At 38.0% G+C, this 25,506-nt stretch overlaps 2 protein-coding genes across 2 annotated transcripts; both read left to right on the top strand.

The window, feature by feature from the left end:
* Positions 1-458: 458 nt before the first annotated feature.
* Positions 459-2,102, top strand: LOC121889880. Its single transcript, XM_042402104.1, has 6 exons — positions 459-504; positions 599-943; positions 1,082-1,138; positions 1,229-1,339; positions 1,459-1,493; positions 1,983-2,102. Exons 1-6 carry the CDS (start codon positions 459-461, stop codon positions 2,100-2,102), a joined length of 714 nt encoding a protein of 237 aa, XP_042258038.1.
* Positions 2,103-6,893: 4,791 nt separating this feature from the next.
* Positions 6,894-24,326, top strand: LOC121890056. Its single transcript, XM_042402315.1, has 6 exons — positions 6,894-6,973; positions 7,114-7,452; positions 17,533-17,577; positions 23,693-23,803; positions 23,952-23,986; positions 24,105-24,326. The coding sequence occupies exons 1-6, from the start codon at positions 6,940-6,942 to the stop codon at positions 24,258-24,260; spliced, it is 720 nt and encodes a 239-aa protein (XP_042258249.1). The 5' UTR covers positions 6,894-6,939; the 3' UTR covers positions 24,261-24,326.
* Positions 24,327-25,506: the final 1,180 nt, after the last annotated feature.

Genomic DNA, 25,506 nt, shown 5'->3' with positions numbered 1-25,506 from the left:
ACAACCAGACTACGATTCTAATCTGTGTCATTGGGTCTTCAACATCGTCTTTGATGAGCAGCTCGCTTCCACTTCCAAACAGTATCTCCCCACAGGAGGCCACAGCACAGTAGTAAGTTCCAGCATCAGAGGAGATCAGGTTCATTTTCTGAAAATGATAAACACAGCTCTGTGATGGAGACTGTGCTGTGGAGACATGTTTAGACTGAAAGATCCATGCCTGAACCAGTAAACTCTGCATTCTCCATCACAAGTTCCAGTTTGTACCGCGCAGTTGAAAGTCACAGAACCTGAGGTTGGCTTCTAATTCTCTAAATTCTTTGAAGCATCTGGTACAGGTATTTGGTGATGAGTGATTTGAGCTTTCTAGCATGAAGTATTCAATACTCCGCCCCTTTACAATGAAACCCCCTTACAGTGACATAAAGTGCCCATGCTGAGACACGGTTATACGTACAATGAAGAGCTTCACCTTAGAAACAGCATTACTTCTCTGCAGCCTCAGTAAGAACCAGTAGTGTTGAATTCATTTAGATGTATTGTTGTTGCTTTATCAGCTGAAGATTAAATCTCTTGTTGTCTCTGCTGTGTGTTTCAGGCTGGATCTCTGTCTCAGTTTCTGAGTTTCAGACTGTGAAGGTCCAGCCAGGTGAAGAAGTCACACTGCAGTGCTCCAACATCTCCAAAGCTCCATCTATGACAGAATGGTTCAGAGTGGTCAACAGAACCAAAGCCAGCTGTATCTCCTCTATGTACAAGTCTGGAGACAAAGCTTCACTCTGTGATGGATTTCAGAACGGAAAATTTGAAATGCTTTCCAACATTTCAACTGTCTTTCTTAAAATCAAGCGAGTGGATTTATCTGACTCTGGGCTGTATTTCTGTGGATTTTACATCAACTTACACACAGTCATTGCAGATGTAACAGAGTTAAGCGTTCAAGGTAAGATTGTGGTCATGTCTTATCTCTTTCAGTTGACTGTTTCTCATCATATTTAGAGTCAATTTTTTTTTATCACAGTATGGCATGAAAACAGGAAACCAATATGTGTCAGATCATTTTATCCCCATCTTTTTAAAGGTAATGGTGATTCTGATGATTCTGAGTCTGATGATGAAGAACATTTTAAGTCTAAAAGTAAGATTCTCCTTCCTTCTCTCACGATTTTCTCACTGTGCATGCTACCACCAGACTAAAGAAACAAAGTCTAATCATTTTTTCTTGTAGAAGAGTGTGATGGGAGAACAGTCCTGATGAGTGTGGTCCTGGGTGTTGTGATTCTCTTGTTCACTATAGTCCTCATTGTTCTGGCTGTTAAAATCAGGAAACTTCAAGCAGGTACAGCTAGTTTATAATTTGTAGCACACCGTCTTGTAAATTGTGTCAACATGAGGAACAAATCCAAAGCATATAGAGTGATAATTAAGTATTCAGACTGACTGTCTTTTGTCATTTAGCTGCCAATAAAAAACCACAGCCAGAAAGAAACAAGGTGAGCCAAAACTTCACATTTATTATATAAACTCTACACATAATAAGTGTGTTAGTAATCTTTACAAGCACGCAGTCATAATAGCCTTTTTTCATCTAAACTAAAATGAACCCTGTTAATTTAGACTTTTAAACTCTAATTTCAACTGTAATCTTCTTTAATCTGGCAGTTTATGTTCATTGACATGAAAAGTGAGCAAAATTTGTGATTTTTGTCAGCATATGGCATACTCAAAACGTCAGCCAAATGCTAGCGGTAGCCACACTTTTCCCCTTCTTTCCCACAGTGATTTTGTTCTTTTTCTCCTCTGAAACATCGTTGAAATGCTTCATCATTTCAACTAGAAGATATTTCCCCAAGAGAGAGAAAATTGGGCCTTTCTGCTGTGCCTTTATAACCATACTAGCTAGAAGCATTTACTTGTCTGAGGTATAGCTACAAACAAACTGTTACAAAATAGTGATTTAATGGTAAAAATGTGATTTACAGAATCTGGGTTCAGATGACCTGAACTACGCAGCGCTGAGTTTCCAGCCGAAACCAAAGAGAAACCGCCGGCCTGCATCCAAAAGAGAGGAGCTAAGTGTTGTTTATGCTGCCACCAGATAAACTCAGGAAACATCTGGAACTGCAGCTCAGAGTGGAAATTATTCTTTATTACATTCATCTGCTGCTGTGCTTTTGTGTGTAGGCAGTGGGTGAGGCGTCACCAACAAAAAATAAAATGTTCATAATGTTACTGTACTCAAGCTGTGGTTGTGTTTTCCTGCTCATGTTTCTTCTTCTCTGTCTCTCTCAGTCAAAGTCGCTCTTATTTTTTCTGCCTTTTTGTCTGAAAAAAAGAGCATGTATGATGTGTGATGGAGGAGGAGTCAGAAAGAACATATATTACTGTCAAACATGCACAAGGAAGTCAAATCGAGGGGTCTGTCAGGGGGAGGAGTGAGGGAGGTACACATCACTTGTTTGACAGGAAGAGACAGCACAGTGTGGTCTGAGTGTAAATGAGGTGAAGATCATGAGGCCTCTAGAGTCAAAGCTTTGTCAGAAAGTAGAAAAGGAAGCATCGAAAACTGACCTACTTAACTAGCTGCTGAATTTAAACTTTTTGGGAAAAAAGACAATATAATAAATAGCACTCTGATGGAAAACACTGTTGTCTACGAGTCAAGAGTCAGTCATGACCACAGACATCAAATGCCTTCCTGTTCTCATACAAGAATAATGCTCTGTTAAATATATATATATATATTAATCTCTTCTGACATTGTCAAATCACTCCACTCCTCATTAATTTATATATTCTCACTTAACTACTTTACTCTCACACACTACACCAACATCTGCCTTTAAAACTGAACAAAGAGGCCTGATGCAACTGTGTCATTTTTCAGTGCACAGCTCTTCATTTAACATACTCAGCCACAGTCTCAGGTTACACTTCCAGCCATCAGGTTCCTAATGTTGAGAGGTGTTCACTGAATTAGTTACACCAGAGCACAAGGGAGCAAGCTGGAGTAGATAACTGGTATTCTCATAATCAAGACCACGAAGAGCAGGATAAAGAAGAATGATGGTGTTAAACAAGACTACAAGTCTACAGCCATGCTAGCAGCTCTGTGAGGCTGTACTTAGACACAGCAGTGCTTTATGCTAAATGCTAAATGCTAAATGGTACTTTGTAATCATCCTATTGCTGTTGAGATATTTCAGATCAGATCACAGCGGTGGACAGACTGACCAATCAACCAACGCTGCCCTCCCTCTAATAAAAAACATGACTTCACGTCCCATAACAGGAGCAGACAACAGTGTTGAGCCTCTGTAGAGTCACACAGTAATCAACAATAGTTCAAGCACAAGAGGATCCCAGATCTAATGATGGACAGCCAGACTAAGACTCTAATCTGTGTCATTGGGTCTTCAACATCGTCTTTGATGAGCAGCTCGCTTCCACTTCCAAACAGTATCTCCCCACAGGAGGCCACAGCACAGTAGTAAGTTCCAGCATCAGAGGAGATCAGGTTCATTTTCTCAATATGATAAACACAACTCTGTGATGGAGACTGTGCTGTGGAGACATGTTTAGACTGAAAGATCCGTGTCTGAACCAGTAAACTCTGCGTTCTCCATCACAGGTTCCAGTTTGTACCGTGCAGTTGAAAGTCACAGAACCTGAGGTTGGCTTCTAATTCTCTAAATTCTTTGAAGCATCTGGTACAGGTATTTGGTGGTGAGAGATTTGAGCTTTCTAGCATGAAGTATTCAATACTCCGCCCCTTTACCATGAAACCCCCTTACAGTGACATAAAGTGTCCATGCTGAGACACAGTTATACGCACAATGAAGAGCTTCACCTTAGAAACAGCATTACTTCTCTGCAGCCTCAGTAAGTACCAGTAGTGTTGAATTCATTTAGATGTACTGTTGTTGCTTCATCAGCTGAAGAGTAAATCTCTTGTTGTCTCTGCTGTGTGTTTCAGGCTGGATCTCTGTCTCAGTTTCTGAGTTTCAGACTGTGGAGGTCCAGCCAGGTGAAAAAGTCACACTGCAGTGCTCCAACATTTCCAGAGCTCCATCTATGACAGAATGGTTCAGAGTGGTCAACAGAACCAAAGCCAGCTGTATCTCCTCTATGTACGAGTCTGCAGACAAAGCTTCACTCTGTGATGGATTTCAGAACGGAAAATTTGAAATGCTTTCCAACATTTCAACTGTCTTTCTTAAAATCAAGCGAGTGGATTTATCTGACTCTGGGCTGTATTTATGTGGATTTTACATCAACTTACACACAGTCATTGCAGATGTAACAGAGTTAAGCATTCAAGGTAAGATTGTGGTCATGTCTTATCTCTTTCAGTTGACTGTTTCTCATCATATTTAGAGTCAATTGTTTTTATCACAATATGGCATGAAAACAGGAAACCAATATGTGTCAGATCATTTTATCCCAATCTATTTAAAGGTAATGGTGATTCTGATGATTCTGAGTCTGATGATGAAGAAAATTTTAAGTCTAAAAGTAAGATTCTCCTTCCTTCTCTCACGATTTTGTCATTGTGCATGTTACCACCAGACTAAAGAAACAAAGTCTAATCATTTTTTCTTGTAGAAGAGTGTGATGGGAGAACAGTCCTGATGAGTGTGGTCCTGGGTGTTGTGATTCTCTTGTTCACTATAGTCCTCATTGTTCTGGCTGTTAAAATCAGGAAACTTAAAACAGGTACAGCTAGTTTATCATTTGTAGCACACCGTCTTGTAAATTGTGTCAACATGAAGAACAAATCCAAAGCATATAGAGTGATAATTAAGTATTCAGACTTTGTTTTGTGTCATTTAGCTGCCAATAAAGAACCACAGCCAGAAAGAAACAAGGTGAGCCAAAACTTCACATTTATTATATAAACTCTACACATAATAAGTGTGTTAGTAATCTTTACAAGCACCTACTCATAATAGCCTTTTTTCATCTACACTAAAATGAACCCTGTTAATTTAGACTTTTAAACTCTAATTTCAACTGTAATCTTCTTTAATCTGGGAGTTTAGGTTCATTGACATGAAAAGTGAGCAAAATTTGTGATTTTTGTCAGCATATGGCATACTCAAAATGTCAGACAAAAGCTAGCGGTAGCCACACTTTTCCCCTTCTTTCCCACAGTGATTTTGTTCTTTTTCTCCTCTGAAACATCGTTGAAATGCTTCATCATTTCAACTAGAAGATATTTCCCCAAGAGACAGAAAATTGGGCCTTTCTGCTGTGCCTTTATAACCATACTAGCTAGAAGCATTTACTTGTCTGAGGTATAGCTACAAACAAACTGTTACAAAATAGTGATTTAATGGTAAAAATGTGATTTACAGAATCTGGGTTCAGATGACCTGAACTACGCAGCGCTGAGTTTCCAGCCGAAACCAAAGAGAAACCGCCGGCCTGCATCCGAAAGAGAGGAGCTAAGTGTTGTTTATGCTGCCACCAGATAAACTCAGGAAACATCTGGAACTGCAGCTCAGAGTGGAAATTATGCTTTATTACATTTATCTGCTGTTGTGCTTTTGTGTGTGGGCAGTGGGTGAGGCGTCATCAACAAAAAATAAAATGTTCATAATGTTTCTGTACTCAAACTGTGGTTGTGTTTTCCTGCTCATGTTTCTTCTTCTCTGTCTCTCTCAGTCAAAGTCGCTCTTATTTTTTCTGCCTTTTTGTCTGAAAAAAAGAGCATGTATGATGTGTGATGGAGGAGGAGTCAGAAAGAACATATATTACTGTCAAACATGCACAAGGAAGTCAAATCGAGGGGTCTGTCAGGGGGAGGAGTGAGGGAGGTACACATCACTTGTTTGACAGGAAGAGACAGCACAGTGTGGTCTGAGTGTAAATGAGGTGAAGATCATGAGGCCTCTAGAGTCAAAGCTTTGTCAGAAAGTAGAAAAGGAAGCATAAAAAAATATCTGGGACAAAATTAAACTAGTGGGAAAAAAAGACAATAGAATAAAGCAGCACTCTGATGGAAAACACTGTTGTCTACGAGTCAAGAGTCAGTCATGACCACAGACATCAAATGCCTTCCTGTTCTCATACAAGAATAATGCTCCGTTAATCTCTTCTGACATTGTCAAATCACTCCACTCTCATTAATTTACACGTTCTCACTTAACTACTTTACTGTCACACACTACATCAACATCTGCCTTTAAAACAAAGAGGCCATTTATATCTAGTGACTACAGAAACAGAAACCCTGTGCCTCCTTTTCTGTTTCCACAATTACTTTTTATATGAACAGATTACTACAAAAGGACTAAAGAAGAAGTGGAGAATGGTACAAAAATTTGAAAAAGTATCTGTGGGTGTCAGCAGGGAAGATTTCAGCAACAAGAAAACTCCATGAAGTTGCTGTGTTTTTTTAAATCGACATTCTTGTATTCTTGTGAATGAACAGTTTAATAAGATTATTATAATGGGAGCTGGTCCCTGCAAGTGATCATAGGACACATGATATCAGTCCCACTGAACCTTCGAATCAACCCAAACATCCTTAAAAAGCAGCTTCAAGCATAAACCAATCTCATTTCATATGTTATACCAGACTGTTATGGATCAGGTGAGGATGCTTTCAGTTATACTGCGTCTGCATAAAACTGCAGGAGTCGCTGAGGATGTCTTTATGCATCTGCAATTCTATGAGGCAACTTTTGTGTCAAGTTGCATCTGACGCAGATATAATGTGGTATCATAAGATTTTGAGTCTTCTAGCGCCAAATTCAAATTTCTAAGTTTTTGTTACTGGGTTTGCGAAACGCTAAAATTTGCACAAAGGTGTTGCATTGCACTTGCAGGTCTGTGTTAGCGGCAGGAAGAAAAACAAAAACAACCCGCCCCTCTTACCACCTTTATAGGAGCTCAGTATTAGAAACTATACTGGCAGTGACACAATTATCCACAATGAAGAGCTTTACCTTAATTCTCTGCAGCATCAGTAAGTACTGCCACTACATTTCTCTCAACTTCATTGCTGCCAGAATTTAATGGTTTTTGCTCATTATTCAATTTATTAAGAGGTTTTGTTTTTCTTCCTATAACAACTAAATCTCTTGTTGTCTCTGCTGTGTGTTTCAGGCTGGATCTCTGTCTCACTTTCCGAGTCTCACACTGTGGAGGTCCAGCCTGGTGAAAACGTCACACTGCAGCGCACCAACATTTCCAACATCCAATCAAAGACAACCTGGTTCAGACTGGTCAACAGAACCAAAGCCAGCTGTATCTCAACTATGTACAGCTCTAAAACTGTTCAATACTGTGATGGATTTCAAAATGGAAAATTTCAAATGAGCTCCAACATTTCCACAGTCTCTCTCAACATTAAGGAAGTGGATTTATCTGACTCAGGGGTTTATTTCTGTGGATTTTACATTAACGGACAGACAGTTTTAAGTGTCATACATTTAAATGTTGAAGGTAAGATGTTATGAAATTTATATTCTTCTCTTATGTCTTTCTATATGTGGCTATTTAATTATTGTCAAAACAAGATATTGATGCACATTTTTAATACAAAATAACAATAAAATGTATCTTCATTTCATTAAAAGGCAGTGATGATGGAACACATGATGACGACACATCTATAAGTAAGATTTGCAGATGTAGAAATGCAGATTGTCAAACATTTGAAAATGAAACAGCTCTGCTTGATTTGTTTTTCATCTCAAGTCACTTCTGGTAGTAATTTAGTCTGATTTAATGATCTTTCTTGTAGAATGTGAGTGTGAGTCTGATGGAATAACAAAGTTGACGAGTGTGATCCTGGCTGGTCTGACTGTTTTCCTTGTAATGGTCATCATTGTTCTGCTGGTTAAAGTCAGGAAACTTAAGACAGGTACTTTATGAGAATTACTCAAACTAAACACTTATGGAAATGTTCAATAGTGTCAGTATGATGAAAAAATAGAACATTTCTTGTAGCCAAAATGTGATGACAGCAAACTTTCTATTAATTGATCAGATGTATTGTCTCTGTCACTCAGCTGCCACTTAAGAGCAGAATTCACTAGTGAACAAGGTAAATCCAGTTTTGTGTTTGATCATTTCAAAGGTTGTAGAATCATCACAAGTCAATAGTGTTTTTCTCACAAACTCAGCTATTTGACACGTAGAACTGCATGTACTTTTATTTACAGAATCTGGACTCTGATCAGCTGAAGGACACAGCACTGACTTTGTATTCAACAACAATAAGAAGCAGGAGGCCTGCATCACAGAGAGAAGTGGACACTCATGTTATTTATGCTGCCTGCAGACAGACAAGAAGAAACAACAGCAACAGCTCAGAGTGAAACTAATGCTTCATTAATCTGCTGCTGGAGTATTGTGAGGGTAGCGATACACACCATCAACTTATCCAAAAATGATGACAAATCATCTAAACAAGTTTGATTCATACAAAATTGTGTTGTGTGTTGTTGAGTTAAGCACCTGATGAAAATCATTTTTAATTCTTTAATGTATTGTTTGTGTGTGTTTTGTTATTTGTGCAAATAAATAAAGTGAGCTAAATGTTTTCATTCTCATCTCTCTCAAAGTCTCTTTCTTGATTATTTTATCTGCCTCAGATGGAGATCTGACAGCAAAACAATATGATTGGTGTTTGATGGAGGAGGAGCCAGTAAGGACATTGATGACTGTCCACATTCTCTTATAGAGAGAGTTAGATGCAACAGTGGAGGAGTGAGTGAGGTACACATAATATCACAGTGTAGTCAGAGCACAACTGACCTGAAAGTCAAGAGACCTGTTCAGTCAAAACTGTGTATTTAACTGTGTAGTTAACTGTGTAGTTAACTGTGTAGTTAACTGTGTAGTTAACTGTGTGACTTTCTGCTGTCAAGTAGACTAAATGATCAGCTTCTACAGAACATTTATAAAAACCTTTTTGCAAAACTTACAACCATCAAAGTGAAAACTGGATATTTAAACTGATGTTGATGTACTAAATGTCTGAATTCAAATATGTATTTTAAAAGGTCGTATTTATAAATATAATTATATGTGGCTCCCACCTGCCCCTTGTTGCACTTTACACTGTGGTGACAAACAGCCCTGTCTGTATTAGTGACATATCTGTATATGTATCTTAACACTTCTGACAAACTTGCACCACTGTTTTATCTTCACATGATCTATAAGCAACTTGTGACACAGTTGGACACTGACAGCCTCATGTGAAAACATTCACTCTGCCATTTTAAAGACATTTTAAAAAACTTTAATTATGCACAGATTTAAGGATGATACCTGACAAACTCAGCTACAGCATCTAAGATACAACACATGACTGTGTGAACTCTTATGTACAAAATGTGAGCTCAGATGACCTGAACTATGTAGCCCATCTTAAGACAAAAGAAAAAATGCAGGTCTGCATCAGAGAGAGAGCTGGAGCTGAATGTTGTGTTTGCTGCTGCCACCAGATTCAGGAAGCTACTGGATGTGTGAGTTTAGAATATGCTTTGTCATATTAATTGGCTGATGTGTTTTCATATGTGAGTGATAAGTAGGAGCAGTTGACATCACTTTGTCTAGAATCTCATTTTAATTATGTTCTGGTTGACTTTTGATTCTCTCGTGCTTCTTTCTCTCTTGCTCTCAGTCTCAGTGTCTTTTTATCTTGTTTGTCTTCATCTTATTCTTCAGACAGAAAAAAGAAAAAAGGTGAGAACTTGTGCTGCCAGCAGATAAACTCAGAGAGGAACCGATGCTTTATCACAGTAATCTGATGTGTGTTTGTGTGTGGGCAGTGGGTGGAAGGACTCACTGTGAAAAATGATCAATAAATTAAAAGTTTGCATTTTATTGCTTGTGTTTCTTTCAATCCTTCTCTGTTAAAGTCTTTCTTATTCTGTCTGCCTCTGATCCTAATCTGAGAGAAACGACAGCATGTTAGATGTTTGATGGAGGAGGAGCCAGAAAAGGACACTGATCACTGTCAAATCTCCTTATAGGGAGAGTCAGATGGTCTGCAAGAAGGGAGGAGTGAGTGAGGTAAACGTCACTTGTTTGACAGGAAGTACAGCACAGTGTGGTCTCAAGTGAACATCATGGGTCATGAAACTAAATTTGTTTAACCTCTTGATCTCTACTAATGTACAAACAATCTCAACAAGACTATATTTTCCTCTATTTGGCTCAATATATTATTATTTCTACATTTTAGAAATGTCTCCATTATGTACTGACACAGTGAATAAGTATAGTAACTGTGCAGACATGCAACAAGTCTTGTGCACCCTGCCCCTGTCATTTTCCATTGTGGTAAAAGTATGAACCAGTCAAAACAAAACCACAGCAAGACTGGCCTTTAGCTCTCTGCTGTAAAACCACATGCAATTAAAACTGTTCCTCTTTCACACAACTTGTTTTCTTCTTAACGTGAAGATATTTTGGTGATGTATCTGTTGAGATGTAATCAGTTAAAATACCATCAAGTATAAATCCATCTCATCTCAAACCGTCACGTTCTTTACAGACCACAGTAACTAAACTATTAAGTACAACATTGAGAGAGCTATTTACTGTCACATGTTGCTGGAAAGTGCTGAATTTAGGTTGTGTTTTTTCTTCCTATATCAGCTCAGCCTTTGAGTTTCAGACTGTGGAGGTCCAGCTTGGTGAAGAAGACTCTCTGCTGTGCTCCAACTTTTCCACTTCTTCCTCTCAGATATTCTGGTTTAGACTGGTCAACAGAAACAAGCCCTGTTGTATTTCCTCTCTGTACAATTATATTGAGCCTGCTTCTTTCTGTAATGGGGTTCAAAAAGGAACATTTGAAATGGCATTCAATATCTACATTTTATTTTTCAAAATCAGGCTTATCAATCTATCTGACACTGGGTTGTAGTTATGTTGATTCTCCATAATCAAATATCCAGTAATAGTCAGTGCAACATATTTAAAGGCATATTATGCAGGATTTTCCTAAAACAAACAATGTATAGACTCATACTAAAGTAATGACTCTCAATCATCACTTATGACCCAGTGGAGGTGTGTGAATTCTTCTGGGCGTCAGCCTTTGGGCAGTGGGTGTGTAGCCCCCAGCCAATAACAGCACACAGGGTGTGAGGTCAGAACACTATAAAAATGTAATGAACAGGTTACATTGCTGTGTTTTTTTATGTGCTTCAGAGTTTCCGATGCTTCTCCATCTCTCTTCTCTGCTGTGTTTCGTTTGAGCGACACACACACACATGCAGAGCAGAGAGGCCACAACAGACAGCATGAAGCTGCACTTCGGCTTGTTAATGATGAGTTTTGTTGCCTTTTTATTTTTCCCTTCACTTGTCAAAAATCTTGCTATTATCTTGTCCTTTGGACACTGATGACTACACAGAGTATAGAGAGAGTTGAAGTCTTTCACAGTGGAGACAACACAGTGTGGTCTGAACACATTATGATGCTTCTGAACTCACTAATCTGTGAGAAAGTCTAAAAAGAAAAAGTGACACTGGCCTTGTTGCTTTGCTCGTGAGGATAAAACACAATCTGCAGCTGTATTTGTACAGATGTTTTGGAGAAACAAAGTGTAGAAATAACCAGTAGACGACAAACAGCAACAGTAAAGTCTAAACCACAGGAAGACTGGTTTTCAGCCATAACCACAAACATCCAAGTCTAGTTAAAAGTTACCAGTATATATCAACTCCTGACAATATTTCACTACTCCACTCATTACTTTATACAAACTGACTAATTGACCTTCACAGTTTCTTTCAGACTTGCTGAAATATACAAACTCATATTTACACAACCAGATATGAAGCATGTACTTTGTGAAATTTAGATGAAAGCACTCGACAATAACGGGTCCTGAAAAATGTTCTCAGGATTTTCTTGCTCCCAATCTTTTTATTGTTTATTTCATTAGAACATGACTGACAATGTTTAGGCCACAGTTAGTTTCACAGGTTACAGAACAACAATATTAATGACAGTAAAAGAAGAAATGTTGAATGAGAATATTAAAAACAATTAAAAATGATAAGTGCACTCAAGGTTTGTATTCAGCTCTGAGAAGAAATCAGAGATAACAACAACATGGAGAGCATGTCAGCACTCACTGTTTAGTCTTGGAGCAGCTATAATGTGTAATGATATAATAGAAAAAACACAAACAGCAAGAAACTGGATATTGAGGTAAATATCTCAGTGTTTCCCCAATATTCATTCAGCAGCAGCACACTGCCGTAGTGTAGCTCTGTTTAGGAATAGGGCAGTGTGTAATGTGTGTGTGTGTGTGTGTGGTGAGTGTGTAAATGAGCGTGTGTACTTGAGCGAGTGCAGAGAGAGAGAGGCAGAAAAGTGACGGTGAATGCGAGCGGAGCAGATGAAAAGGTTAGCAGTAACTTGTCAGTCTGGCAGTAAATAAATAAATGCTGCAGCTTCTCAAGACAAAGAAAAGACTCGTCTTCCAAATCGGTGTCGTGGAAATGTGTCTTCTGAGTTTTTCATCAGCCATCACAACCCTTCATCCCCCACCGCCCCAAAGCAATCAACCTAGGGGAAACACTCTTATTCAATATATCTTTGTTCACTATATTGTATGTAATTTGGCTTGAAGATTATTTATTATTAAATCACATTGTCTGAACTTTGTCTCGTTCTCATTGAGGCAAACATCTGCATCAAGATGCTTTTCCTGAGAGCATTAATGTCAGTTTGAGGAACAAGACAAGCAACAAGAAAACAGCCCGCCTCTTTATGTTGAAATCAACCTTCCTGGGTCACACATCAAGTACGGACATTGCAGAGCTTCAGTCATACGCACCATGAAGACCTTTACCTTGATAACTGCTTTAAGTCTCTGCTGCATTAGTGAGTATTGGCTTTGAATTAGTCTCAACTTCATTACAAATGTTGTTATTCTATGTTCAGCCGACACGATTGAAACTTATATACTCACTGTTAAATTCATTAAGAGGTATCGTTTATCTTCCTGTAACAACTTGTCTCTGCTGTGTGTTTCAGGCTGGATCTCTGTCTCAGTGTCTGAGTCTCAGGTTGTGGAGGTCCAGTCTGGTCAAGAAGTCACACTGCAGTGCACCAATATATTAAAACATGACTCTGTAACTTTCTGGCTGAGAATTGTCAACAGAACCAAGATCTACTGTATCTCTGTTATGATCAGGTCTGACAGTGAAGTTAAATTCTGTGATGGTGTTCAGAATGAAAAATTTGAAATGAGCTCCAACATCTCTACTGTCTCTCTGAACATCAAACAAGTGGATTCATCAGACTCTGGACTGTATTTCTGTGGATTCTACACAAGTGGACGTTATGTTTTCAGTGACATACATTTGAAAGTTAAAGGTAAGATTAATGTTAAGTCTTGTATTTTGTTTGGTCATTTATGTTTATATTGTTAATATATTTCATCATTATTATCTAATATCTACATATGCAACAAAGTGGCAGTTTAAACATTACCAAACAATGATTGTGATGCAAATCTCTCAAAATCAAGACTAAATGTATCTTCATTTCATTAAAAGGCAGTGATGATGGATCACATGATGACGTGGACGACACATCTAAAAGTAAGATTTGCAGATGTAGAAATGCAGATTGTCAAACATTTGAAAATGAAACATCTCTGCTTGATTTGTTTTTCATCTCAAGTCACTTCTGGTAGTAATTTAGTCTGATTTAATGATCTTTCTTGTAGAAGAGTCTGATGCAACAACAAAGTTGACGAGTGTGATCCTGGCTGGTCTGACTGTTTTCCTTGTAATGGTCATCATTGGTCTGCTGGTTAAAGTCAGGAAACTTAAGACAGGTACTTTATGAGAATTACTCAAACTAAACACTTATGGAAATGTTCAATAGTGTCAGTATGATGAAAAAATAGAACATTTCTTGTAGCCAAAATGTGATGACAGCAAACTTTCTATTAACTGATCAGATGTATTGTCTCTGTCACTCAGCTGCCACTGAAGGGCAGAATTCACTAGTGAACAAGGTAAATCCACTTTTGTGTTTGATCATTTCAAAGGTTGTAGAATCATCACAAGTCAATAGTGTTTTTCTCACAAACTCAGCTATTTGACATGTAGAACTGCATGTACTTTTATTTACAGAATCTGGACTCTGATCAGCTGAAGGACACAGCACTGACTTTGTATTCAACAACAATAAGAAGCAGGAGGCCTGCATCACAGAGAGAAGTGGACACTCATGTTATTTATGCTGCCAGCAGACAAACAAGAAGAAACAACAGCAACAGCTCAGAGTGAAACTAATGCTTCATTAATCTGCTGCTGGAGTACTGTGAGGGTAGCGATACACACCATCAACTTATCCAAAAATGATGTCAAATCATCTAAACAAGTTTGATTCATACAAAATTGTGTTGTGTGTTGTTGAGTTAAGAACCTGATGAAAATCATTTTTAATTCTTTAATATATTGTCTGTGTGTGTTTTGTTATTTGTGCAAATAAATAAAGTGAGCTAAATGTTTTCATTCTCATCTCTCTCAAAGTCTCTTTCTTGATTATTTTATCTGCCTCAGATGGAGATCTGACAGCAAAACGATATGATTGGTGTTTGAGGGAGGAGGAGCCAGTAAGGACATTGATGACTGTCCACATTCTCTTATAGAGAGAGTTAGATGCAACAGTGGAGGAGTGAGTGAGGTACACATAATATCACAGTGTAGTCAGAGCACAACTGACCTGAAAGTCAAGAGACCTGTTCAGTCAAAACTGTGTATTTAACTGTGTAGTTAACTGTGTAGTTAACTGTGTAGTTAACTGTGTATTTAACTGTGTAGTTAACTGTGTAGTTAACTGTGTAGTTAACTGTGTGACTTTCTGCTGTCAAGTAGACTAAATGATCAGCTTCTACAGAACATTTATAAAAACCTTTTTGCAAAACTTACAACCATCAAAGTGAAAACTGGATATTTAAACTGATGTTGATGTACTAAATGTCTGAATTCAAATATGTATTTTAAAAGGTCGTATTTCTAAATATAATTATATGTGGCTCCCACCTGCCCCTTGTTGCACTTTACACTGTGGTGACAAACAGCCCTGTCTGTATTAGTGACATATCTCTATATGTATCTTAACACTTCTGACAAACTTGCACCACTGTTTTATCTTCACATGATCTATAAGCAACTTGTGACACAGTTTGACACTGACAGCCTCATGTGAAAACATTCACTCTGCTCCAGACTGTACATCAGTGTTTCTCTCTACTTGGGCAGCCTGTCCAGATAGATTAAGACCTGCCCAGATAGATTAAGACCTGTCCAGATAGATTAAGACCTGTCCAGATACAGAAAATACAAATTGCATTTTTTTTCAATCAATGCACACAGATCCTCTCAAGACAAGGTGCATGTCAGGTGTGCGTGACACAGTGATTCATTTGGTACGTCAAATTCAAAGGAAGACTGGCAGCATCAAGTTTTTCTGAGGTACCATGTGGAGGAACTGGTTAAACACTCGTCCCTCTTTTTCCAGGTATCTGAAATAAAGTTCTGCTTATTGGCACATGATTTTTTTAATTCACTTTTCATCAGTTCCCACATTCATACCTCATATATATGTCAAGCTGTCGGCTTATGGAGACATAATTATTAAGCATCTTCCAAAAATAGCTTGTTTTACTATGATATTCTTTAGTGAGTGTGTGTGAAGATCAGTGATTCCATTACATACATATTCACAGCAGTACATCACTTAGCTGAGCCTCACTGTTGAGGTTCTAGAGGACGACAGCTGATCATGGTAAATGGTAAGTGGACTGTACTTGTATAGCACCTTTCTAGTCTTCCGACCACTCAAAGCACTTTTACACTACAAATCACATTCACCCATTCACACACATTCATAAGCTGAATGGGTACAGGGGCTACCATGCAAGGTCCCAACCTGCCCATCAGAGGAAACTAACCATTCACACACATTCATACACTGAGGGGTTAAGTATCTTGCCCAAGGACACATCGGCATGTGGACTGAAGGAGCCGGGAATCGAACCGCCGATCTTCCAATGAGTGGATGACCCGCTCTACCTCCTGAGCCCATCATCTGGACATTGTAGATGTTTCCAGTATAGCTGCCTACATGACATCCAGTGGTGTTCAGTCTGCCTCTGGTCTATACACATTATTGACATATTGTGAGGTTTTACTAGTATTGAGTCACACAAAGATCAGTTGACAGCTGACACAGAACAAATCCAACAACATTCTTGATCAATGTTTTAACCAGAGCACATTACACTGATGTGATACATTTTTCATTAATGAGTAGTTTGAAATCTCTTACAAGTAATGTAAAGGATTCAGTTTTTAAATTCAGTATTAACACAGTTACTAATCCCAGTGATGCTCTTTTTACTCCTACATAGGAAGGTGGGATTGCTGTCTTACAAAGAATTGGATGGAGGATCAACATAATGTCTGTGTGCATTCAGTAGAGAGACAGATTGCTCCAGGTGTGTTAGCTTTGCTGTGAAAACACCTTTGGGTAAATCCAAACCTGTATATTGTGTCTCCTTAGCTGGCTAGCTGTTGCTATATTTGGGTTTCACCGGGGTTTGTTCAGATTTGGGAGGGGTGTGTGTGTGTAAATTCTATCATTCTTTAACTTTGGTTTGAACACTACGTAGCTAAAATAACCTTTAGGATAACCATCTCGTATCTGTTCAGACGATCATTTGGCATCAACACTCGTTTCACAGAAAGCATTCATGTGGACAGTTTACGCAACTGTATGAGCAAGAAAAAATGGCCCCACCTCTTAAGTTGAGAGCACCCTTCCTGGAGCACAGTTTGATTACACACATTGCTGAGCTACAATCATACGCACCATGATGAACCTTACCTTGATAACAGCTTTCATTCTCTGCAGCATCAGTAAGTACTGCCACTACATTTCTCTCAACTTCATTGCTGCCACAATTTAATGGTTTTTGCTCATTATTCAATTTATTAAGAGGTTTTGTTTTTCTTCCTATAACAACTAAATCTCTTGTTGTCTCTGCTGTGTGTTTCAGGCTGGATCTCTGTCTCACTTTCTGAGTCTCACACTGTGGAGGTCCAGCCTGGTGAAAACGTCACACTGCAGTGCACCACAATTTACCAAGGTTACGCAACAACATCCTGGTTCAGACTGGTCAACAGAACCAAAGCCAGCTGTATCTCATCTATGTTCAGCTCTAAAAGTGTTAAATACTGTGATGGATTTAAAAATGGAAAATTTCAAATGAGCTACAACATTTCCACAGTCTCTCTCAACATTAAGGAAGTGGATTTATCTGACTCAGGGGTTTATTTCTGTGGATTTAACATTAACGGACAGACATTTTTAAGTGTCATACATTTAAATGTTGAAGGTAAGATGTTATGAAATGTATATTCTTCTCTTATGTCTTTCTATATGTGGCTATTTAATTATTGTCAAAACAAGATATTGATGCACATTTTTAATACAAAATAAAAATAAAATGTATCTTCATTTCATTAAAAGGCAGTGATGATGAATCATATGATGACATTGACAGAAAGTCTAAACGTAAGAGTCTCTTATAGATTTCATTGTGGAAAAATTCAGTTTTATCCATTTTAATGTTCATCATTTTTAGCTAGAAAAGGAGAAACAGTCTGATTAAAGATCTTTCTTGTGGCAGAGTCGGATGCAACAACAAAGTTGACGAGTGTGATCCTGGCTGGTCTGACTGTTTTCCTTGTAATGGTCATCATTGTTCTGCTGGTTAAAGTCAGGAAACTTAAGACAGGTACTTTATGAGAATTACTCAAACTAAACACTTATGGAAATGTTCAATAGTGTCAGTATGATGAAAAAATAGAACATTTCTTGTAGCCAAAATGTGATGACAGCAAACTTTCTATTAACTGATCAGATGTATTGTCTCTGTCACTCAGCTGCCACTGAAGGGCAGAATTCACTAGTGAACAAGGTAAATCCACTTTTGTGTTTGATCATTTCAAAAGGTTGTAGAATCATCACAAGTCAATAGTGTTTTTCTCACAAACTCAGCTATTTGACATGTAGAACTGCATGTACTTTTATTTACAGAATCTGGACTCTGATCAGCTGAAGGACACAGCACTGACTTTGTATTCAACAACAATAAGAAGCAGGAGGCCTGCATCACAGAGAGAAGTGGACACTCATGTTATTTATGCTGCCAGCAGACAGACAAGAAGAAACAACAGCAACAGCTCAGAGTGAAACTAATGCTTCATTAATCTGCTGCTGGAGTATTGTGAGGGTAGCGATACACACCATCAACTTATCCAAAAATGATGTCAAATCATCTAAACAAGTTTGATTCATACAAAATTGTGTTGTGTGTTGTTGAGTTAAGCACCTGATGAAAATCATTTTTAATTCTTTAATGTATTGTTTGTGTGTGTTTTGTTATTTCTGCAAATAAATAAAGTGAGCTAAATGTTTTCATTCTCATCTCTCTCAAAGTCTCTTTCTTGATTATTTTATCTGCCTCAGATGGAGATCTGACAGCAAAACAATATGATTGGTGTTTGAGGGAGGAGGAGCCAGTAAGGACATTGATGACTGTCCACATTCTCTTATAGAGAGAGTTAGATGCAACAGTGGAGGAGTGAGTGAGGTACACATAATATCACAGTGTAGTCAGAGCACAACTGACCTGAAAGTCAAGAGACCTGTTCAGTCAAAACTGTGTATTTAACTGTGTATTTAACTGTGTATTTAACTGTGTAGTTAACTGTGTAGTTAACTGTGTAGTTAACTGTGTAGTTAACTGTGTAGTTAACTGTGTGACTTTCTGCTGTCAAGTAGACTAAATGATCAGCTTCTACAGAACATTTATAAAAACCTTTTTGCAAAACTTACAACCATCAAAGTGAAAACTGGATATTTAAACTGATGTTGATGTACTAAATGTCTGAATTCAAATATGTATTTTAAAAGGTCGTATTTCTATATATAATTATATGTGGCTCCCACCTGCCCCTTGTTGCACTTTACACTGTGGTGACAAACAGCCCTGTCTGTATTAGTGACATATCTGTATATGTATCTTAACACTTCTGACAAACTTGCACCACTGTTTTATCTTCACATGATCTATAAGCAACTTGTGACACAGTTTGACACTGACAGCCTCATGTGAAAACATTCACTCTGCCATTTTAAAAACATTTTAAAAAACTTTAATTATGCACAGATTTAAGGATGAGGATGATTTAAGGATGATACCTGACAAACTCAGCTACAGCATCTAAGATACAACACATGACTGTGTGAACTCTTATGTACAAAATATGAGCTCAGATGACCTGAACTATGTAGCCCATCTAAAGACAAAAGAAAAATTGCAGGTCTGCATCAGAGAGAGAGCTGGAGCTGAATGCTGTGTTTGCTGCTGCCACCAGATTCAGGAAGCTACTGGATGTGTGAGTTTAGAATATGCTTTGTCATATTAATTGGCTGATGTGTTTTCATATGTGAGTGGTAAGTAGGAGCAGTTGACATCACTTTGTCTAGAATCTCATTTTAATTATGTTCTGGTTGACTTTTGATTCTCTCGTGCTTCTTTCTCTCTTGCTCTCAGTCTCAGTGTCTTTTTATCTTGTTTGTCTTCATCTTATTCTTCAGACAAAAAAAAGAAAAAAGGTGAGAACTTGTGCTGCCAGCAGATAAACTCAGAGAGGAACTGATGCTTTATCACAGTAATCTGATGTGTGTTTGTGTGTGGGCAGTGGGTGGAAGGACTCACTGTGAAAAAATGATCAATAAATTAAAAGTTTGCATTTTATTGCTTGTGTTTCTTTCAATCCTTCTCTGTTGAAGTCTTTCTTATTCTGTCTGCCTCTGATCCTAATCTGAGAGAAACAACAGCATGTTAGATGTTTGATGGAGGAGGAGCCAGAAAAGGACACTGATCACTGTCAAATCTCCTTATAGGGAGAGTCAGATGGTCTGCAAGAAGGGAGGAGTGAGTGAGGTAAACGTCACTTGTTTGACAGGAAGTACAGCACAGTGTGGTCTCAAGTGAACATCATGGGTCATGAAACTAAATTTGTTTAACCTCTTGATCTCTACTAATGTACAAACAATCTCAACAAGACTATATTTTCCTCTATTTGGCTCAATATATTATTATTTCTACATTTTAGAAATGTCTCCATTATGTACTGACACAGTGAATAAGTATAGTAACTGTGCAGACATGCAACAAGTCTTGTGCACCCTGCCCCTGTCATTTTCCATTGTGGTAAAAGTATGAACCAGCCAAAACAAAACCACAGCAAGACTGGCCTTTAACTCTCTGCTGTAAAACCACATGCAATTAAAACTGTTCCTCTTTCACACAACTTATTTTCTTCTTAATGTGAAGATATTTTGGTGATGTATCTGTTGAGATGTAATCAGTTAAAATACCATCAAGTATAAATCCATCTCATCTCAAACCGTCACGTTCTTTACAGACCACAGTAACTGAACTATTAAGTACAACATTGAGAGAGCTATTTACTGTCACATGTTGCTGGAAAGTGCTGAATTTAGGTTGTGTTTTTTCTTCCTATATCAGCTCAGCCTCTGAGTTTCAGACTGTGGAAGTCCAGCTTGGTGAAGAAGACTCTCTGCTGTGCTTCAACTTTTCCACTTCTTCCTCTCAGATATTCTGGTTTAGACTGGTCAACAGAAACAAGCCCTGTTGTATTTCCTCTCTGTACAATTATATTGAGCCTGCTTCTTTCTGTAATGGGGTTCAAAAAGGAACATTTGAAATGGCATTCAATATCTACATTTTATTTTTCAAAATCAGGCTTATGAATCTATCTGACACTGGGTTGTATTTTTGTTGATTCTCCATAATCAAATATCCAGTAATAGTCAGTGCAACATATTTAAAGGCATATTATGCAGGATTTTCCTAAAACAAACAATGTATAGACTCATACTAAAGTAATGACTTTCAATCATCACTTATGACCCAGTGGAGGTGTGTGAATTCTTCTGGGCGTCAGCCTTTGAGCAGTGGGTGTGTAGCCCCCAGCCAATAACAGCACGCAGGGTGTGAGGTCAGAACACTATAAAAATGTAATGAACAGGTTACATTGCTGTGTTTTTTTATGTGCTTCAGAGTCTCTGATGCTTCTCCATCTCTCTTCTCTGCTGTGTTTCGTTTGAGCGACACACACACACACACATGCAGAGCAGAGAGGCCACAACAGACAGCATGAAGCTGCACTTCGGCTTGTTAATGATGAGTTTTGTTGGCTTTTTATTTTTCCCTTCACTTGTCAAAAATCTTGTTATTATCTTGTCCTTTGGACACTGATGACTACACAGAGTATAGAGAGAGTTGAAGTCTTTCACAGTGGAGACAACACAGTGTGGTCTGAACACATTATGATGCTTCTGAACTCACTAATCTGTGAGAAAGTCTAAAAAGAAAAAGTGACACCGGCCTTGTTGCTTTGCTCGTGAGGATAAAACACAATCTGCAGCTGTATTTGTACAGATGTTTTGGAGAAACAAAGTGTAGAAATAACCAGCAGACGACAAACAGCAACAGTAAAGTCTAAACCACAGGAAGACTGGTTTTCAGCCATAACCACAAACATCCAAGTCTAGTTAAAAGTTACCAGTATATATCAACTCCTGACAATATTTCACTACTCCACTCATTACTTTATACAAACTGACTAATTGACCTTCACAGTTTCTTTCACACTTGTTGAAATATACAAACTCATATTTACACAACCAGATATGAAGCATGTACTTTGTGAAATTTAGATGAAAGCACTCGACAATAACGGGTCCTGAAAAATGTTCTCAGGATTTTCTTGCTCCCAATCTTTTTATTGTTTATTTCATTAGAACATGACTGACAATGTTTAGGCCACAGTTAGTTTCACAGGTTACAGAACAACAATATTAATGACAGTAAAAGAAGAAATGTTGAATGAGAATATTAAAAACAATTAAAAATGATAAGTGCACTCAAGGTTTGTATTCAGCTCTGAGAAGAAATCAGAGATAACAACAACATGGAGAGCATGTCAGCACTCACTGTTTAGTCTTGGAGCAGCTATAATGTGTAATGATATAATAGAAAAAACACAAACAGCAAGAAACTGGATATTGAGGTAAATATCTCAGTGTTTCCCCAATATTCATTCAGCAGCGCCACACTGCCGTAGTGTAGCTCTGTTTAGGAATAGGGCAGTGTGTAATGTGTGTGTGTGGTGAGTGTGTAAATGAGCGTGTGTACTTGAGCGAGTGCAGAGAGAGAGAGGCAGAAAAGTGACGGTGAATGCGAGTGGAGCAGATGAAAAGGTTAGCAGTAACTTGTCAGTCTGGCAGTAAATAAATAAATGCTGCAGCTTCTCAAGACAAAGAAAAGACTCGTCTTCCAAATCGTTGTCGTGGAAATGTGTCTTCTGAGTTTTTCATCAGCCATCACAACCCTTCACCCCCCACCGCCCCAAAGCAATCAACCTAGGGGAAACACTCTTATTCTATATATCTTTCTTCACTATATTGTATGTAATTTGGCTTGAAGATTATTTATTATTAAATCACATTGTCTGAACTTTGTCTCGTTCTCATTGAGGCAAACATCTGCATCAAGATGCTTTTCCTGAGAGCATTAATGTCAGTTTGAGGAACAAGACAAGCAACAAGAAAACAGCCCGCCTCTTTATGTTGAAATCAACCTTCCTGGGTCACACATCAAGTACGGACATTGCAGAGCTTCAGTCATACGCACCATGAAGACCTTTACCTTGATAACTGCTTTAAGTCTCTGCAGCATTAGTGAGTATTGGCTTTGAATTAGTCTCAACTTCATTACAAATGTTGTTATTCTATGTTCAGCCGACACGATTGAAACTTATATACTCACTGTTAAATTCATTAAGAGGTATCATTTATCTTCCTGTAACAACTTGTCTCTGCTGTGTGTTTAAGGCTGGATCTCTGTCTCAGTGTCTGAGTCTCAGGTTGTGGAGGTCCAGTCTGGTCAAGAAGTCACACTGCAGTGCTCCAATATATTAAAACATGACTCTGTAACTTTCTGGCTGAGACTTGTCAACAGAACCAAGATCTACTGTATCTCTGTTATGATCAGGTCTGACAGCAGAGTTGAATTCTGCGATGGTGTTCAGAATGAAAAATTTGAAATGAGCTCCAACATCTCTACTGTCTCTCTGAACATCAAACAAGTGGATTCATCAGACTCTGGACTGTATTTCTGTGCATTCTTCACAAGTAGACGTGTACTTTTCAGTGAGATACATTTAAAAGTTAAAGGTAAGATTAATGTTAAGTCTTGTATTTTGTTTGGTCATTTATGTTTATATTGTTAATATATTTCATAATTATTATCTAATATCTACATATGCAACAAAGTGACAGTTTAAACATTACCAAACAATGATTGTGATGCAAATCTCTCAAAATCAAGACTAAATGTATCTTCATTTCATTAAAAGGCAGTGATGATGGATCACATGATGACGTGGACGACACATCTAAAAGTAAGATTTGCAGATGTAGAAATGCAGATTATCAAACATTTGAAAATGAAACATCTCTGCTTGATTTGTTTTTCATCTCAAGTCACTTCTGGTAGTAATTTAGTCTGATTTAATGATCTTTCTTGTAGAAGAGTCTGATGCAACAACAAAGCTGACGAGTGTGATCCTGGCTGGTCTGACTGTTTTCCTTGTAATGGTCATCATTGGTCTGCTGGTTAAAATCAGGAAACTTAAGACAGGTACTTTATGAGAATTACTCAAACTAAACACTTATGGAAATGTTCAATAGTGTCAGTATGATGAAAAAATAGAACATTTCTTGTAGCCAAAATGTGATGACAGCAAACTGTCTATTAACTGATCAGATGTATTGTCTCTGTCACTCAGCTGCGACTGAAGGGCAGAATTCACTAGTGAACAAGGTAAATCCAGTTTTGTGTTTGATCATTTCAAAGGTTGTAGAATCATCACAAGTCAATAGTGTTTTTCTCACAAACTCAGCTATTTGACATGTAGAACTGCATGTACTTTTATTTACAGAATCTGGACTCTGATCAGCTGAAGGACACAGCACTGACTTTGTATTCAACAACAATAAGAAGCAGGAGGCCTGCATCACAGAGAGAAGTGGACACTCATGTTATTTATGCTGCCAGCAGACAGACAAGAAGAAACAACAGCAACAGCTCAGAGTGAAACTAATGCTTCATTAATCTGCTGCTGGAGTATTGTGAGGGTAGCGATACACACCATCAACTTATCCAAAAATGATGTCAAATCATCTAAACAAGTTTGATTCATACAAAATTGTGTTGTGTGTTGTTGAGTTAAGCACCTGATGAAAATCATTTTTAATTCTTTAATGTATTGTTTGTGTGTGTTTTGTTATTTGTGCAAATAAATAAAGTGAGCTAAATGTTTTCATTCTCATCTCTCTCAAAGTCTCTTTCTTGATTATTTTATCTGCCTCAGATGGAGATCTGACAGCAAAACAATATGATTGGTGTTTGAGGGAGGAGGAGCCAGTAAGGACATTGATGACTGTCCACATTCTCTTATAGAGAGAGTTAGATGCAACAGTGGAGGAGTGAGTGAGTGTCAAAACTGTGTAGTTAACTGTGTAGTTAACTGTGTAGTTAACTGTGTAGTTAACTGTGTAGTTAACTGTGTAGTTAACTGTGTGACTTTCTGCTGTCAAGTAGACTAAATGATCAGCTTCTACAGAACATTTATAAAAACCTTTTTGTAAAACTTACAACCATCAAAGTGAAAACTGGATATTTAAACTGATGTTGATGTACTAAATGTCTGAATTCAAATATGTATTTTAAAAGGTCGTATTTCTAAATATAATTATATGTGGTTCCCACCTGCCCCTTGTTGCACTTTACACTGTGGTGACAAACAGCCCTGTCTGTATTAGTGACATATCTCTATATGTATCTTAACACTTCTGACAAACTTGCACCACTGTTTTATCTTCACATGATCTATAAGCAACTTGTGACACAGTTTGACACTGACAGCCTCATGTGAAAACATTCACTCTGCTCCAGACTGTACATCAGTGTTTCTCTCTACTTGGGCAGCCTGTCCAGATAGATTAAGACCTGCCCAGATAGATCAAGACCTGCCCAGATAGATTAAGACCTGTCCAGATAGATTAAGACCTGTCCAAATACAGAAAATACAAATTGCATTTTTTTTCAATCAATGCACACAGATCCTCTCAAGACAAGGTGCATGTCAGGTGTGTGTGACACAGTGATTCATTTGGTACGTCAAATTCAAAGGAAGACTGGCAGCATTAAGTTTTTCTCAGGTACCATGTGGAGGAACTGGTTAAACACTCGTCCCTCTTTTTCCAGATATCTGAAATAAAGTTCTGCTTATTGGCATATGATTTTTTTAATTCACCTTTCATCAGTTCCCACATTCATAC

Source organism: Thunnus maccoyii, chromosome 22 (genome assembly GCF_910596095.1).
Source record: "Thunnus maccoyii chromosome 22, fThuMac1.1, whole genome shotgun sequence".
NCBI classification, from domain to species: Eukaryota; Metazoa; Chordata; class Actinopteri; order Scombriformes; family Scombridae; genus Thunnus; species Thunnus maccoyii.
This window is presented reverse-complemented; position numbering and strand designations above follow the sequence as displayed.

Bases quoted from the DNA above. Each gene is read 5' to 3' on its own strand.
- LOC121889880 (XM_042402104.1), top strand. From the start codon at position 459: ATGAAGAGCTTCACCTTAGAAACAGCATTACTTCTCTGCAGCCTCA. The intron at 944-1,081 runs GTAAGATTGTGG...ATCTTTTTAAAG, and splicing joins AACAGAGTTAAGCGTTCAAG to GTAATGGTGATTCTGATGAT. The intron at 1,139-1,228 runs GTAAGATTCTCC...TTTTTCTTGTAG, and splicing joins AGAACATTTTAAGTCTAAAA to AAGAGTGTGATGGGAGAACA.
- LOC121890056 (XM_042402315.1), top strand. From the start codon at position 6,940: ATGAAGAGCTTTACCTTAATTCTCTGCAGCATCA. The intron at 7,453-17,532 runs GTAAGATGTTAT...TTTCATTAAAAG, and splicing joins CATACATTTAAATGTTGAAG to GCAGTGATGATGAATCATAT. The intron at 23,987-24,104 runs GTAAATCCAGTT...TTTTATTTACAG, and splicing joins AGAATTCACTAGTGAACAAG to AATCTGGACTCTGATCAGCT.